Consider the following 16688-nt stretch of genomic DNA (forward strand, 5'->3'; position numbering starts at 1 on the left):
GTGGTGGTGGTGGTGGAGGAGGACGCGGTGGTGGATTTGCTGGTGGTGGTTGTGGTGGATTTGGTGGTGGTTGTGGTGGATTTGGTGGTGGTGGATGCTCCCATGACTGCCACTTAGTTTGACCCGTTTTCCTTCATTTTCGTTTTTGGTTCATTTTTTTTTCGTACTGAAAAACCAAACATCTGACCATTTTGGTCTTATGTCTAGATAACAGCCTGAAATATCCGTATTTAAAAATTCCAGATTTTTTCCACATAAAAATAATTTGAAAGCAAAATAAAGTTCTGCGATTACAGCTGGCAGACTGGAATATTTATGAACTTAACGAGGAAAACTACAGTACTTGAAAGTAGCTTTCCAAAGGTTGGTTGGATCTTTCTGGTAGTGCCGTTGTGTAACTGTGATCATCTGCCCACAGACATTTGTTGCTCCTGTCTTTCAGAACTAAGGGCCACATGTACAAAGAGTCCAGTTTGCGATTTCCTAATAGCACATTTTTGTTATTAGGAAATCGCAAACCGCTATGTACCACAGTCTGTTTAACATGGTTTTGTTATTCCTAGTGGGTCGCAATTAACCTACCTCAGTAATATTCATGAGGTAGGTCGTAATTTGCGATCCATTGTGATCTGATAGAAAACACAGTGATAGTGGCCTGCTGTGGACAGCAGACCACCATATCTGTTTGCTTTTTAAAAAAAAAAAACTTTTTGTTTTTAAATACAGCCATTTTTCGTAAAAGTAAAACTGGATGCGTTTCAATAACAAAAATGCTAAGTTTTCTTTTCATTTTTCAAGAGCAGGCTATGGTCTGTGGGGGCCATTGCCTGCCCTTAAAAAACTTTTTCTCATACATTCGCAAAGGGGAAAAGGGACCCTTTGGGAACCCCTTCCTATTTGCAAATGGGTTACCACCAACTTGAAGTTGGTGGTATATGAAAATAGTTTGCAACTGCATCAGGTCGCAAAACTCTCATACATACCCTTCCGAATAGTTATTCGAAAGGGTTGCCCTTAACACGCTCCTTCGTAATACCGAATAGCTAACCCATTCTGCGATTCGGTAATAGGTTTTGATACATGTGAGAAGGTTTTTTTCTGTAGCAAAAGACCCAGTTTTGCGAACTGGGCCATCTGCGGCCATCAAAAAGCTTAGCACATGTGGAGCTCCGACTTGTGCAAACCCAGCCATGAGAAGAAATAAGACACTTGGTCAGTGCTTTTATTCTGAAGCGTAGTCATCCTGCAGACTGCTACTGTGAAGATGTTCATGCCACCCAGTACCTATGTCTCCCCGTGCAAGAAAACTAGAAGCGTAGACTACTTTGTGAAAGTGTTTGGTATGTCTTCAACCAGTATGAGAGCGGTGTATTGTACATCCGGACTGTTGATAAAACAGGTTACTGTGGGACTCTTTGGAGCAGTTCACTGACGACAAAGAAACGGTTGTTCTGTAGAGCCTGGAACAAGATTAATGCTAATTAACTCACAGATCTTCTGGCTTCATCTTTGCCCGCTAATCTTGACGATGCTTCATCCATTTATAATAAATGGCTTGACTCAGTTGGCAATAAGCTAGCCCCAAACAAACTTCTACGTCCTAACAGGGCACGACCACCCACCCCCTTGTATACCCAGGAGTTGAGACAAAAAATTGGCCTGTAAGACCATCGAAAGAGCATGGAGGAGGGAATATAAGGAGGCAGACAAAAAGAATATAAACATATAGCGCAATACAAACAGTTGCAGGCCAAAACAAAGCAACATTTCTTTTCTAATAAAATAAACCTAGCAAAGAATTCATCTAAGGAACTGTTTAAAATTGTCAATGCCTTAGCACATCCAGTTTCCCCCCTATCGTTGCTAACCAAGAACTTTGTGACACAATTGCAGAATTCTTTTTTAACAAAGTTGACGCTATCTTCTCTACACTTACTGGGTCCAAGTCACAGAATAGGTCTACAGGTGAAACAGACTCTAAGCGGACTCCCTGTATCCACGCTCAATTTGAAAAATTCTTCCCGGTGAAGGTTATGGACACATCGAAAATGATCATGATGGCAAAATCAGGCTCACCATCTGATCCGTGCCCATTGTCTATACTTAAACTAGCAGTGGAGCCAGTTGCCCTCACTCTAACCTCCCTTATTAATGCTATGCTTGAGGAAGGGTTTTCCCCCAAAATATGGAAAAGAGCCTCTATAATACCCCTTCTGAAGAAATCTAATTTAGATCCCAAGACACCAATAATTTCCGACCTATTTCCAGACTTCCACTACCTGCTAAAATAATCGAAAAAATTATGAATAAACAACTCAGCGCTTTTCTGGAAGTTTCCCAGATACTTGATCCGACTCAATAGGGATTTAAGGGGGGATACATTACTGAGTCGTCTCTCAAATCCACGGATGAAATTAGGACCATATTGGATCAGGGAGGTAGTGCTGCAATGATCATGCTAGACCCATCCGCAGCCTTTGATACTGTCCATCACGGAGTAATGATGGACAGGCTGCTGGAGATCGGAGTGAAGGAGAGGGCTTGAGAGTTGCTCAAATCCTTCCTTTCCGACGGAGTTCAGACTGTGTCCCTTGGGGAGTTCACTGCAAAACCCTTCACGTTACCTTGCGGAGTAGCACAGGGATCTTCTATTAATCTGACTCTTTTTAATGTGTATGTCTCTCAACTTGCACCCCTGATCGCATCTTTTGGTTTTATTTTAAACATCCTACACAGATGACACCCAAATTGTTGCCACTTCTACCTGACATGATACAAGAAACGGCAACTTGATTCCAGGATTGTATGACAGCGGTTGATGGCTGGATGACCCAAAACTGCCTCCAGTTTTATTCCAACAAGACTGAGGTGGTTTTGTTTGGCAACAATCCGACTTTCTGGTCACCAGCTTGGACAAAATAGGCCTCCTTCCGAAACCTATCAGGAAAGTGAAGACCTTAGGAGTCTACATGGATAACAAACTCCGTCTCAAGGAACAGGCCAATGCAGTGGTCTCAGCTACATCTTATACACTTAGATCCTGCCATTCCTTCCCAAAGATTGCCAAAAAATAGTCATCACGGCTTTAGTCCTGTCCAAACTGGAATATTGCAACAGCCTATACTTCAATATCCAGGAAGGACTTATAAAAAGACTTCAGCTACTGCAGAATATGCAGCCAGATTGCTCACAAGCACACCCAAACATGCTGCAATCTCAGCTGAGATTAAAAAGCTTCACTGGCTGCCCATGAAGAAACATGTACATTTTAAGGCTCTGTGTGTGGTCCATAAATCCCTCCAAGGATATGGACCCTTTCACCTTAGATCGAATTTCCAGTGGTATTCTCCCACGAGAACCTCCGCTCCTCAGAAGCAAAACAGGTAGCGGTATCCTTTGCAAGGAAATCCAACTGGGGCGGTAGATATTTTGTGGTTGGTGCTGCTAAAGCATGGAATGACCTACCGTTTCATCTTAGATGCACAACAAATCCCCTGGCTCTCAGGAAGGCCCTGAAGACATGGCTCTTCCAGTCTAGTTAAAGAGCTTCTCTTCTCCGTGCACAGGCTCTCTAGGACATATGATGTTTAGCGCCAGGACACCCTAGGGTAACAGTTGCGCTCTAAAATATCAGTAACATTCACTGATCTTCTATGTCTCTTTTACCAAGAGCGAAATGTCAAAATTTCTTTGTATCCAAAATGAGACATCAATAACATGATCGAATTATCAGGTTTTCTAAAGATGTGATGGTTCTCTCGCCGTCCAGCAAGTCCAATTCCAGCATTCTGATGCGATTTCCCTTAATTTACTGAGTAGCTTCATTTGGTAGAAAATCTTTTCTTTAATGTGCTTCCCTGATACTTTGGGGCTAGACATAGTAATGAGAACGGATAAACGTATTCAGAAAAACTTTCAAACGACCCAGCTACTGACATCAAGCTCTGAATCTTGTGTTGAGTGTTTATAGAGATCATTTCTCTTCTAGAGCCGCAGAGTTTTTCCATTATCCAAGGAATAACTGAATATGCTTCTGCAGTTTCCTCCCAAAAAACGCCTAAAGAGCCATGAAGAGCCAATACAAACCTACAAAACAGAGAAATGGTTAAGAACATGCTAGATGAGTATATGTTATCGATAAACCTCCGTGATGCATATTTCTGCATCCTGTTAAGTAGAGCAACAAAAAAATGTAAGCTGTCTACTATGATATCTCTTTAGGAAAATATAAGTTATCATACTATCTTCATACCTGGCAAAAAGGATCCAGGAACGCTTCTATAGCAGAAAGCATTGGTTCACCCTAGAATTCTGTTCAGGGTTTGTAGGAAGCTGGCTCCGTATATACTATACCAAAGTAAGGTATAGTGAGCACAGAGTTAAGGGATCCCCAGATGTATAGCAGAGGCTAAAGTAGATAATAGCCTACTCTCAAGTTACTGATAGCTGGGCTGAGCAGTTAAGCTTTATTAGAGGGTAATGTTAAGTATTCAGGTAAGAAATGTAATACACAGACTGAACCCAGACCAATTGATTGTATAAAGGTTACTTTGTTTTTATTTATTACGAGAACCATAAATCACTTAGTGCAGGTAAGTTATACAGTTTGTAAGACTGGAAATACTGTTCAAGGATGCAGTATGGTTTTGTAAATGCAGTAAATACTTTACAGTTTTGAGAACTTTCTGTAAATGTCAATTACAGTTTTTAGATTTTGCAATGATAAAGATATGCAATGCTATGTTACAGTTCAATGGATTCCTGTGATGGAAAACAAGGTTCGTGACTTACCAGTAAGTACACGGTTTTGTAGGTCAGCCTCGAGCTGGTAACACTTACCCAAGGCAGGGGTCGGGTACATAAAGACAGTGCACCCTCAGCAGCACAGGGCCGACAGGTTGCAGAGGTCAAATGAGAGATTGGGGCCCAATGTAGTGCTTTTGGTGTCTAGTTTCCTTAGCTGGGTCCGGTCAAGGGGACGCTTTGAACGGATGCTGCAAGCGTCGAGGAGGAGTCTTGGAGAGGGCAGCCACTGATGCAGACTAGGTCAGGATCGTTGGGGAGACATCTCAGGGTGTGCAGGTCGGGGCCAATGGGTCCCATCCCTACACATCCTGGTTGGGTGAGTTCCCTCATATTCAAGATGAAGGGGACTGAAATGTGTGCTTAAGTGTGTCTCCCTGACCTGAGACGTGGGGTTGGCAAAGGTGGGTACACCTCCATTCCTAGCTAGGTTTTCCCACAATTCTCAAACTCAAAGTGGGGGTCGGAATCCTTTCGGGCCAGGTGCTGATAGCAGACCAGGATTGGGGGCAGCCAACAAAGGCGTCAGGACTTTGAATCTTCCCCTTTGTGGACCCTACCCATCATGGGGGAGGAGGCATGACACTTCTGCCCAGGATGGGTTTTGTTTCAGGACCAAGAGTAGTGGCTCCATTCCCAGGGGTCGTCCAGAAATCTGTCTGGTAGTGACAAATGGCTGGTAGCAAGTCGGGAACCACACTAGGGCTGGTTTTCTTTTCCAGGGGACATCTCTAAGATGCCCTCTTGAGTGCATTTTACATGCATCAGTGTGGGTTTAATGTGCTGAGAAGATTGGCAAGAAACCTCCCAGTTTTCAGTGGAACGAATCTGTGGCTGTGGAGTTCATGACAATCTCCCTGCCCCTATACTCAAAATGGCTTCTCTGCACTTACAATGCATGTGAATGGCCCAGACACTGAAGGGTCATATTGCTTATGCAGCTATGACCTTACTGGTGGTATTGTGCCCCCTGCCATCAGGACTGTAAGGCCTGCTAGAGGGGTGACGTGCCTATGCCACAGGCAGTGTTGGTGGTCATGGCACCCAATAGTTTGTGCAATGTTGACTCTTCAGTTTAGTCTGCTCTCAAGCACGCAGCCTGCAATGGCAGTGTGTGGGTGTTCAGGTGAGGGGGTCTCTGAGGGTAGCATAATGCATGCTGCAGCCTCCAGAATACTGCTCTGGTCACAAGGCCCTTGGCACCAGGGGTACCCTTTACAAAGCATTTACATATTGCCAGAGGTGTGCCAATTTTGGGGGACAGATACCGTTTTGGGAAAGAACATTTAACCTGGGAACCTGATTGTCAGGGGCCCAGGGCACACAATCCAGTTGGCATCAGGTATCTGGCAACAAAAAGTAGGGGTAACCATGCAAAAAGGGGCACTTTCCTACCGAGTTTGACTATCCTTGAAGATCCTTCATTGAGAACATACAGTTCCTTATTTGTAATTCTAGTTTACATCGTTGGAATCCTCTTTAAAGTCCTTTCCACTGCACAATTGTCAATCGCAAGATGCTAGTTTCTGGATGAAGGTTGGGCTGCATCTTAAGAATTAACTGGGTTTTGACTGCCAGTGCTTTGCTCAGTGGAACAGTTTAGCTATTGGCTTCCTTAAGAGAGGTTTTCTTTGTTCATCCATATACTTATCTGGTTCCCTATCATCTTGTAATTATTTTGTCTTTTCAATAGAAGCAAGAGAAAATTAGGTCTTGCCTTTTTATTCCAGACCAGTTAATTAGTTTGATTGATTCTGGTTTAGTTTACAAGTAAGCCACATGTAGTTATTTGTAAAATTGTTCTAGATTTTCCCACAAGGTAGGAGAAATTTAAACTGTATGCGTTATATGAATATTAGCCAGAGCAACAGATACCCATCCTGAAAGTGTGTGGTGCCTACCTACTATATCAGATTACTGGAACAGTGCCCTTCCCATCTCTTCCCCCATGTAGTTCTTTTTTTTCGAACAAACTGTCACGATTAAGATTGTAATATATTGTTGTCTTGGGAAGAGGGGAATATGATCCTGAATCTCTAACGGAAGGAAATAAAAACTTGGGTTGCCAAATTGCAAGTTTATGACAGATAGTCATACCAGAGTCTTCTTAGTGAGACCGCTATATTCCACATTGAGAACTTGATATAATCCTGTCAACATTCACCCATCTATTATCCCGGACTGATGTTGGGACGGAGCTGTTATAATCTCTAGTACTTCAGCCAGAATGGTGAATACAATACTGCTACACGCTCTTTTGATCTGCAATGGGAGTTGGCTATAAATCATCCAATAATCAATTGCAGCGAATTGGGTCTAACATATCTTTGCACAGACAGTAATAGAAAGGGGAGTGTTTGTGACATTTTGCACCAAGAATCCAAACACATGGAATATTACAGATGTATGGAGAGATGACTAGCAATGTACATTAAAGCCTAGATTATTGACTATTCTTGCATCCCAGTCAAAAAACCAATGTCCCAGTGGTACTATTCCCTTTGTTTTTTGGATTCCATTTAAACCAGTAGCTGTTCATCCAGTCACTGACGTATCATGCATTCCTTCAGGAAACACATTTTTAAAAATAAATATTTATTGGTTTTGCAAGCTTTACAACAAATTTGGCAGTATGTAAGCTTATTGCAGGGCTCATTTGTGAAGTGTCACATTGTCTCATTTGGAGTATTCCAAGCATTCACACGCCAACATATTACTTAGGCACTTGAGCCCCTCATGAAAGTATAATGCTTATTAAATATTCAATCCGTTTGCATCCAATGAAGAACCATAAACAACCAACTTAATCCTTGAGCAAACAGACGCCTTCCTGTTGATCCCCTCCCAATCCACAGCTTCTGGAGGATCATGGTGATATCCGCTTACATGTAGAAGTCACGGTCCAGATGAATCAAGCGCATACACATTTAAGAAAACCAAATGGGTCAAGCGAGAACACTCCCCACATGGATGCACTGGAAACAAAGTAGGAATCACATGGCTGTCTTGTCAAAAGCAGCTGACCGGTATAATGGGATCAGGGCAGAGATATAGGCACTCTCATTCTCCGGTCACCAAGCACAGTGAATTTGGATTAATCAATTATAGTTAATAACACATGTGCTGTCCAACAGGCTTTCTCCACCCCTGGAAGATGAGATTTCTTAACATGCCCCATGTTCCAGAGGCCTATGAGCCAATGGGACCCATGTGAAGGGAGGAAATCTGGAAGGGTTCAACAGATTTAAATAATAAAAAAAGTTTCTTGAACAGTGGCAGTACCAATGCCTGCTTCATTGTGAAATTAATTTGACCTAAGAGCAAAGAGTGATTAAAGAACATGCAAGACCAGGGAATAGTGATTGTTTTAATGTTTTTGGTAGGTAGTTTGCCGGATTGCTACTTAAAAACAGCTTAAAATATTTTTTGAACACTCCCTCTAAACTGCTCTGTACTGTATAGTAACCTTTTATTGGCAAGTATGTAATCCATTTAATGTGTTAGCCGCCTCACTTGCGAGCCATTCTAATGATTATTGGATTCTGATAACTACAGAGGTTTTATTTCATGGGAAACTTATGAAGTTGCTCATAAGCATCAATTAAGGGTGGCTAGTTGTAGAAGATGCAGCCTTTAATTTGTTGTGCAGCACTTCTGGGTCTGTCCTTCCAACCATTGGTCTCAGATCATGTAGACAATTCAAGAACAGAGAGTAAGCAAAGCTCTGCGAGACAAATCTAGCTCCTGTAGCTTCCGCAGCAGCCCTTACCCTTGCTCTGATGTGCTAACAGAATAATGTTTGAGGTAAAGGGTGAGACCAGTGGTAGCCATGTGATGTCATGCCTCAAATGAGTGTTGATGTCTTGGGCGCTACTTTTGTCATTTCACTGAATCTACATCTTTAATGTTGCTTTACACCATTTGTTGTAGTTTGAGTGCCAAATAAGAGTAAACTAAGCTAATGGGATGGAGGGATAAGTACCTTTATCATACCAGTCACTAACTCATCCAATATTCTTTAAAATAACATTGTCTTGCATTTTATTTATTTGAGTTTGTATAAATGTGAGTTTGTTTTAATTTTCAATTAGTAATCACAATTATGTCCTCCTTCATATCAGAGACCTTAACAGTGTGAATTGTGACGACTTGGGACCTTTGCCACCAGGTTGGGAAGTTAGAAGCACAGTGTCTGGACGTATTTATTTTGTAGATCACAACAATAGAACGACACAGTTCACAGACCCAAGATTACATCACATAATGAAGTAAGTAAATAAACCTGTTCTCAGTAAATGGAGAATGAGTTGCCACTCTCCATTGCAAAATTGTTGGTGTCTGTGTTACATTTTCCATGTTTTTGGAGGAAGGGCATTCTGATTGCTGCTTTCCTTCAATAAATGTGTTGGAATAGGTGCAAAAGCAATCCAGAACAATTTACAGGGAATTGTTAAAAAGGCAGTTGCATTCTGTTGGGATTTTGGTTGAAATGCAGGTTCAGGGCTTTTGACAAAATGTTTAGACTTGAGAGGCCAAAGGTAAAATTGTTAAGTGAGCTAGTTAGATGAATAATACAGAGTATGGGTGTAGCAGAGAGAGAATGAGTTTAAAGATGTGGGGCAATAGTTCTAGATTTGAAAAGATAATAATGGTAAATATTTGATAACATAGAATGTGATGGAAATGAAGTAAGACCATGGAAGGAAGGCATTTGTAGAAAGTTTTTAATTTTCTGAACGGAGTTTTGAAAGAAAGACGTTATGTGAAAAGCCTTTGGAAATTAGCTTGAGCTTGCAATGGTGTGGAAAGGAAATGACTTACTTGGATCTTGTTTAAATATATGTTGGCAGATTTAGTTATGGATAAGGTCTGCTCTAAATAAGCATTATCAATGAGAGGTAGGGTTATACTGGAAGACTAACTATAGTTAGTACATGAGTCGGCGATCTAGTAGTAAGACTACTTTAAATTTTCCGTAAGTATGTAACCAAGAATGGAAGTGTAAAATGTTTTTGGGCAGCTGTGGAAGATTTTTTTTTGGAATGTTTGTGTTATGGTGCTACCTCTGTGCAGATACTTGAGTGGTTTGACCTCTGTTGGGTTCAGCTGTTTACAAGGAAGTTAAGTTGACTTGATGTCTGTGGTTTTCAGTTCAGAAACACAGTAGCTTTGCTGAAGGTTCAATTTCATTATTTGACATAACCTTTTTCCAATAAAAATTGTTCACCTCAATTTTAATTTTCATTTTGTGTTAAAGTCTTTTTTTTTTTTTTAAACAATCGGTGTGCAAATAATTAAAATAGAGGAACATTACATTACCATGTGCCTTGTAATTGGACTCCACATGTAAACAAATAATTGCATGCTAAGTATTTACTTAAGTTTTAAACTGTATGCACATTTACAATCCCAGAAAAATATGGTTTGCTTTATACCTCGCAGTTAAATTATTTAGTTTGGTTTTTAAAAAAACGGCATATATGTATCATGAAGACTAGCTTCGGAGGTCCAACACAAAGGAGGATCTCAGAAAGCCAGTCTCGAAGGACAGAAGCTCACAGGTATTTTTAAAAAGCTACTTCCATTCCAAGTTAAAGGGAACAGACCTGAAAGTGGAGGAACATGGGACTTCCTTAACTGATTTGTGAGAATTAATGCAATATTTGGTAAAAGTGCTTTTTTTTTAAATTTTAGCTCTATTTAGTATATTGTTTTGTAAAGGGCATTCAGTGGAGCTATGCACAGGAAGCAATAAGGATTGTTTTTATTTGCCTGTTTATGGTGACATAAGAGTTCTATACAGATTACTCTGACCTTGGAATGCAGACCGTATTATCCTAACCCATATAGCAGTGATCTTGAAACGCTTATGTCATTTTAATTAGCATTTACTTTAAAGAAGTAATTGGTTAAGAGATTCCAAACAAATATATACTCCTGACTATTCAGCTGTTTTCAAATCTCTGGACATGTACTCTGTAAAGTTATTTGACTCTTGGGCCACGCACTCATGAAAGTAGGAAGCTTGTAGCATCCGGTGTGAGCATTCACCACTTGTTGCTTTTTTCCTTTTCATTATCAGATGCATGACAATGTATTTGCTACCAGACCTTGTTAAAATACATTGATATTATTATAATAGGTAATAAGAGCCAGCAGGGAATTGTTTATTTTGAATGATGTATACGTCCTATACCAAACATTACCTACATTATCAGGGAACCAGCTGCAATTTTTTTTTTATAAATCTTTTTTATTGTATAAATAAAAATTGGAGCAACAAAGACAAAGAATAATAAAGTGCAGTGCAATCTTCATCATTTTCAACAATCACATTGCATTAGTACAACAATTGTCATCGCGAATCAACTGAACTATAATGTGGACACCTCCTGCAGTGTTAGTTTACTGACCCGAAGTAGGAATTTACAGATCCTGACAACTTGGGGACTCATTTCACCATTTTTGCCAGCTAGCTGTCCGCTTCCATTGCCCCTCTTTTAAAACCATGATCCACATAGACCTCACAACTCCTTCGATTAGATGCAAAAGACCATGCAGCTTCATGTAGTGTCTCTAGCAAAATTGAAATGCAGGGCTTCCTTGTCATAAACATTGAGGATGGAGTATTGTAAACTCATAAGTACTCCTTACAGCAACTCTAGCTGTTTTTCAGAGGATTCGTTATCTAAATGAACTAATTTTATTTAGGGTGCTCTTTAATCTTTTTGTAAATCTCACTGAGATACTGTAAGACTGTATTGTCTCTTTTAGTTTCTGGGTTAGATTCAATAACAAATCCTTTAAATGTATTAGCAATTTCGAATGCATATTAAACAAAAAAACTGAGTATAGAAGTATACTTTGTTCTTAAATGATTCTAATTAAGCCGCTTCTATCGTAATAAATATTTGAATGGAAATACCACTCTATAAATATTTGTAGCTTAAAAAATGCAAACGGGGGAAGATCCCCTTTGACTAGACTGCTGCAGGAAAGAAAAGTAATTGCCATTTAAAAATGTCACTGTCATTCTTTGAGAGTTTCAGAAATGGCACTGTCGTATTGAAAATAAATCCGTAAGGTATTCCAGTACAAAATGTATATCAACATTTGAAAATAGATTTCAGGACTGTGCTCAGATATATTCCACAGTTTTTGAATTAAGAGACTATCCATAAGGCGAAATAGGATTACATGCCAGTAGTCCTTTCCTTGCGCTTGCCTCCTGGAAAGGCAATCTTCAGGATCAGCCTGGATTTTGCTGGAGTGGCAAGAATTCTAGTTCAGTTGGAAAGCCTCGTTGTCAGACCACTATTTCTGGCTGTGAGCTACTCTGTTCATATTGCCTCTATGGGATTATTCTCTTTGTAAATCTCCATCTTCAAGACTTCAGCTATCAACAGTTTTTAGCAACTCGCCTCCTCACATAGTGCTTGCTGACATTTATTCACTGTATACCTCTCAAACCACCAGTATGAGTTTACTCCTGCATCCGCGTCCTTTCGTTTGGTATAAGCATGTACATATCCCCAAGAGATAGTAGAGTTCATCAGGAAGAATAATCAAGAGAGAATTACTGGCTCTTTCTCTTGTCATAGTATTCGTCCTCCTTTATCATTGAATTCTGGGGTGTCCTCCACAGAATCTCTCCTGACTCGCTTGACGCACACCCTCAGTTGTCTTTTGCCATGCCTAGGATAATACAAATATTTTCTCACTCTACTCGAAGCACTGTTAATTCATAGGTACAAATCAACATGTTCCATGGCCCTATTGTCACCGTTGAGTCAAGCCAAGCTCCTCCAGGCCTGGAGGGCTTGTTTTGGAGTTGCACCATGGAGGTGAATACAGTTCCTCCTTTAGAGCACAGGACTGCAGCTCTGCACCTAGAGATTGAGTAAATCTCTCCCAGGGTGCAGATGATGGACCCAAGGTGACACCACCCCTAAGGTGGGCTACTGTAAGGTGCCATCTTTGTGATGGCATACTTAGGAATTCTGGGACCGGGTTATGCCCACTTCTCACAGGAAGTGGTCATGCAGAGTGCGTAGTGAACCCAAGGGTCAGTTTCCCATCGGCTACTACCCTACACTCCCCTAACCCCTAAATTCAGTATTTAGTTGAGCTACTCACACCAGAGAAGCACATCCTGATGACCTAAGAAGAGAGAGAGAGAGACACCAAAGAGCTGAAAAAGCAGAGTGGATAGAAGCAGCTGATCTAGTACCAGCCCTGAAGGCCTGTCTGTAGTCCTCATTGAAAACTGTGCCGAAGTTAACTCGTCCTGCAGCAGTTGACACCAGAACCTTGGAAGGACTGTCTGCCTTTGATAAAGACCAAATACCTCCTATGAACAGAGGCACAAAGCAAAGACTGAGGCCTCTAGGACCGCCTAAGCATTAAACTCCTGAAGCCACCACTGCATCCATCTCCTCCGGCTCGAGTTGAAGTGGGCCACCGGTGTCAACAATTTCCCCCAGCTCTCCAGAGCTTGGGTGCCTTGTGGACTCTGTCGCCCACAGTTTCTGCACGCAGGCCCCCTTGACCACGACTGCTCCTAGTAAGGAAATTGGACGCCGAAGACACCACCGCATCGGTCATCCCCGGGCAGTGGAGAAGCGTACCCCAGGTGTCCTTAAGTCCCTGAGCATTGCAAGCCTTGAACCCCCCCGTTGGTTCACCCTGACTGGCTTCCCAGCCAGAGCCTGCATCTTCTTTCCTCAGAGACCGATCTCCATGGAAACCTGTTGGTCTCCCGATGCTGTTTTGCACATTGCACCTGACTGCCCTCATGCTGCTGGTGATCTGGCGTTGCCTTGGACCTTGACCACCACTCACCTTCACTCCTGGAGATTGGTCTTGTAAGTCGTTGTACCACACCTGTTTGCCGAACTTGTTCTTCCTTCCATGGGATATTCTAGCAGAACTCAGAAGTTGCACTAAGGGTCCACTTTTTAAAGTGAAAATAATTTATATTGAAAAACTTACTTACCTGAACGATTTTTCTCTGATGCCTAAGCATGTAATAATATACTTGCTTTTTTCATAAACTTGTTTGTAACTCCCTCTTGAGTCATGTGTCTTTTATTAATCATGTGTATTTGCAAATGTCTTTCACTCCTCTCTGTTAAGCCCAACCACACTATGCCCTAACAGAGCACTTTGCGATTGCATAGCAAGCCCCTGACCACTCATAAGGGAACCCATGGGCTCTTTGCATGGTATATAAGATTATGATATACCACATAAAGAGCCAGCTTCCTACATCCAAGGGCTACCACTTCAGCACTCGCACACAAAGTGCCAGTTTATGCAAAGAGTTTTAAAGTGAAAGGGAGGAAAAGGTTGCACCAGTACGCCATTCTCTACGTTGGAGGATCTGATATTTTTTTTTTACTTTCAAATGTCTGGTGCTATAATGTTACTCTCCCTATGTTAACTTAATTTTCTGTGGAAGCAGTCAATTTGCAAGATGTATTGGATGGGCAGCATTTTTGTACTAGGTGGATCGATTTTCACTTTGGTGCATCCCTTATAATCAAGGGTCCTCCTGATGACCAGAAAAGTTCACAAGTTGTGAAATCATTTGTTTTGGCTTTCTAATTTCAATCATTTGTATTAGTATTTTCACATACAACAGTAAGGTGGGCATATCCACCTACAAAACAGCCCACTCCTGGTGGTATGGAACTGATCCTCAACATGTTCTCCCCCTCCTGATGCCATCACCGTGCCTCTTGTGATGAGTGAGATGAGCAGTAATTTAGTGTGCCCCATTTCCAAGTTCATTTTTAGAACACAAGGGAACCCAATAGGAGGCCTTGGGACCGTGGGTTAATTAACTTATTACAAAGAACAGGGGTCCTAAGGATTTACAGTATGACAAGAGAATAATAATATAGACTACAATCAGTGCTATATTTTTTCAACGCCCAGCCGGGCGTGGGTTTATTCAGGGAAAGATGTAGAATCGTGTTGACCCAGAGAGGGGCCAAGATAAGCGGCGAGATAGGGTACAGTCCTGTACCTATCCCAAAAAGTTTGAAAAACCAATCAAAGCAAGAGATAGAAGGAAGAAGGAAGTTTTTCAGGCAAGAAACAAGTTGTTGAGCCAGAGGGTGACTTGCAATTACAGTAAACAGTTTCACAAGATTCACCCTACAGTGTAAACAATTTCAAGTATACATATTAAATCATATGTTACACTGTATAGCGCGTCGACGTTTCGATCCCTAAGGGCTCATAATAAACTGGGATCATCATCAGGACAGTTTTACAATTAATGCCTGCATTTCTATGCGAAAGCCTGTAAGGAAAAAGTAGGGAAAAGAATAGAAACCGATTTTAAGGCATCCGCCTAGGTCAAGGAATTTTTAAAAAATATCAACACTCGACAAGGCACAAGTGCAAGTTTAAAAAGGCCATTCCTCCATTTATACTCGCAGGGCATATGACTAATGTGACGGTGAGTTTTGTGATATTTACAACGTCTTACTAAGACTATGAAGTGAAAAAAACGGCGCAGTGACATAATAAAAAGTGTCATTCCTTGATAATTGTGCCAAAAGTTGCTATGTCCAAGGGGATAGGGACAACTTTGTTGCGCATATTTCGTAGTTCGTGCTCAGTGCTACCGTGGTTCAACGAGTGAACTAGTTCAGTGTTTTGGTTTAAGGGGTGGAGATTGAGCGTGAGGCTGTCTTGGAGCAGTAAACGGTCCCTTGTAGCCAAGGTTTACCTTCAAGGGCCAAAATTGCGGATATGATGGCAAGAGCTTATTTCTTCCCGGTTCAAGGAGCTTGTTACTGTTAGGTAAAAAAGATTACCGTTAGCAGAACAGCCACGGGTTGTAGAGCAGGAATGGGAAGCAAAAGGGGTTGCAGCTTACCTGGCGCTACTTGGAGCAGTCGCAAGGGGTTGGCGATGGTTGTTCCGAATGGAGGGGGGATTTCCTCCTACCGGTTCAAGGAGCTGGATGCTGCGTGGTAAATCAGTATTACCATTAGCGTGGCGCTCGGGGAGGGTGGCTCTAAATTATTTAAGGGAAGAGAAAGGCTTACCTGGCTACGCTTGATGTAGCCGTCAGAGGGGGGGTAACAGCGGAAAGTAATCTGTTTGGAGGAGATTAATTCGTGTGGAGGAGAAGGTAGTCTCCTTTGGTTAGCTCCAACGATTAGGCTGCAAAGTACAAGGATTAAAAATTAGGAGAGCGACTCCATAACTGACGGAGTTCCGGATTATGCTATGGTTCCGGGGTGGGCTTACCTTGCTTCTCAATCGCGGCGGCGGGACGGGAGAAGCTCGATGGACTTCTTCCCCTTTCACTTGCAGCCCGAATCCGCTGTGCTCTGATCGCTCGTGGGCTGTACTTTTGGGCCCGGGGGAATGGAAATAAACAAAGGACTGTTTCCCGGTGCCTCAAACTTCGGCGGACATCTTGGAGTGATGTGAAGGGCCGAGTTGCAGATAGGTAGTGTGTCCATTTGCCATCTTGGAAGGAGTACATTTGCCTGTGGTTCGGCAATTTTCTAAAAATTAATAAATTTAATTAATTCGACCACGTTGATATTAGGTGGTGTTGCCATCTATAGGGGTGCGTGAAGTTCGAACTAGGTGGTGTTGCCATCTTAAGGAGGGTGTGAAGGGTGATTGGGGTGAGTTATTGTGCACATAGCAGCGAGTAGTGCAGGCCATCCATGCTCTACATTCATACACTTCTGGACTAAGTGTTATTAAAACATTAGTTGGTTCAATATTTCACATTTCCTTATTGACAGTTTTCACACTGCAGTGGCTGAGAGAAATCATTTCGATACAGTGTTTGGGCATATCAGAGTAATTGAAGTCTTTGAAACAACATAAATACATTCAGAGTAATGACG

At 41.7% G+C, this 16688-nt stretch overlaps 1 protein-coding gene across 2 annotated transcripts in view; it reads left to right on the forward strand.

Annotated features, from left to right (window-relative positions):
* SMURF1 (SMAD specific E3 ubiquitin protein ligase 1) overlaps positions 1–16688 on the forward strand; it is a 384967-nt gene that overhangs the window by 228003 nt on the left and 140276 nt on the right. Inside the window, exon 9 of one of the 2 annotated variants that reach the window (XM_086940654.1) lies at positions 8925–9071. The exons of the other annotated variant lie outside the window; for it this stretch is intronic. Within the exon in view, the coding sequence (XP_086796780.1) occupies positions 8925–9071 (147 nt within the window). The remainder of the gene's footprint in view (positions 1–8924; positions 9072–16688) is intronic. 2 annotated transcript variants of the gene reach the window in all.

The sequence above is a fragment of the Lissotriton vulgaris genome, chromosome 10 (genome assembly GCF_964263255.1).
Source record: "Lissotriton vulgaris chromosome 10, aLisVul1.2, whole genome shotgun sequence".
In the NCBI taxonomy this organism is placed as follows: Eukaryota; Metazoa; Chordata; class Amphibia; order Caudata; family Salamandridae; genus Lissotriton; species Lissotriton vulgaris.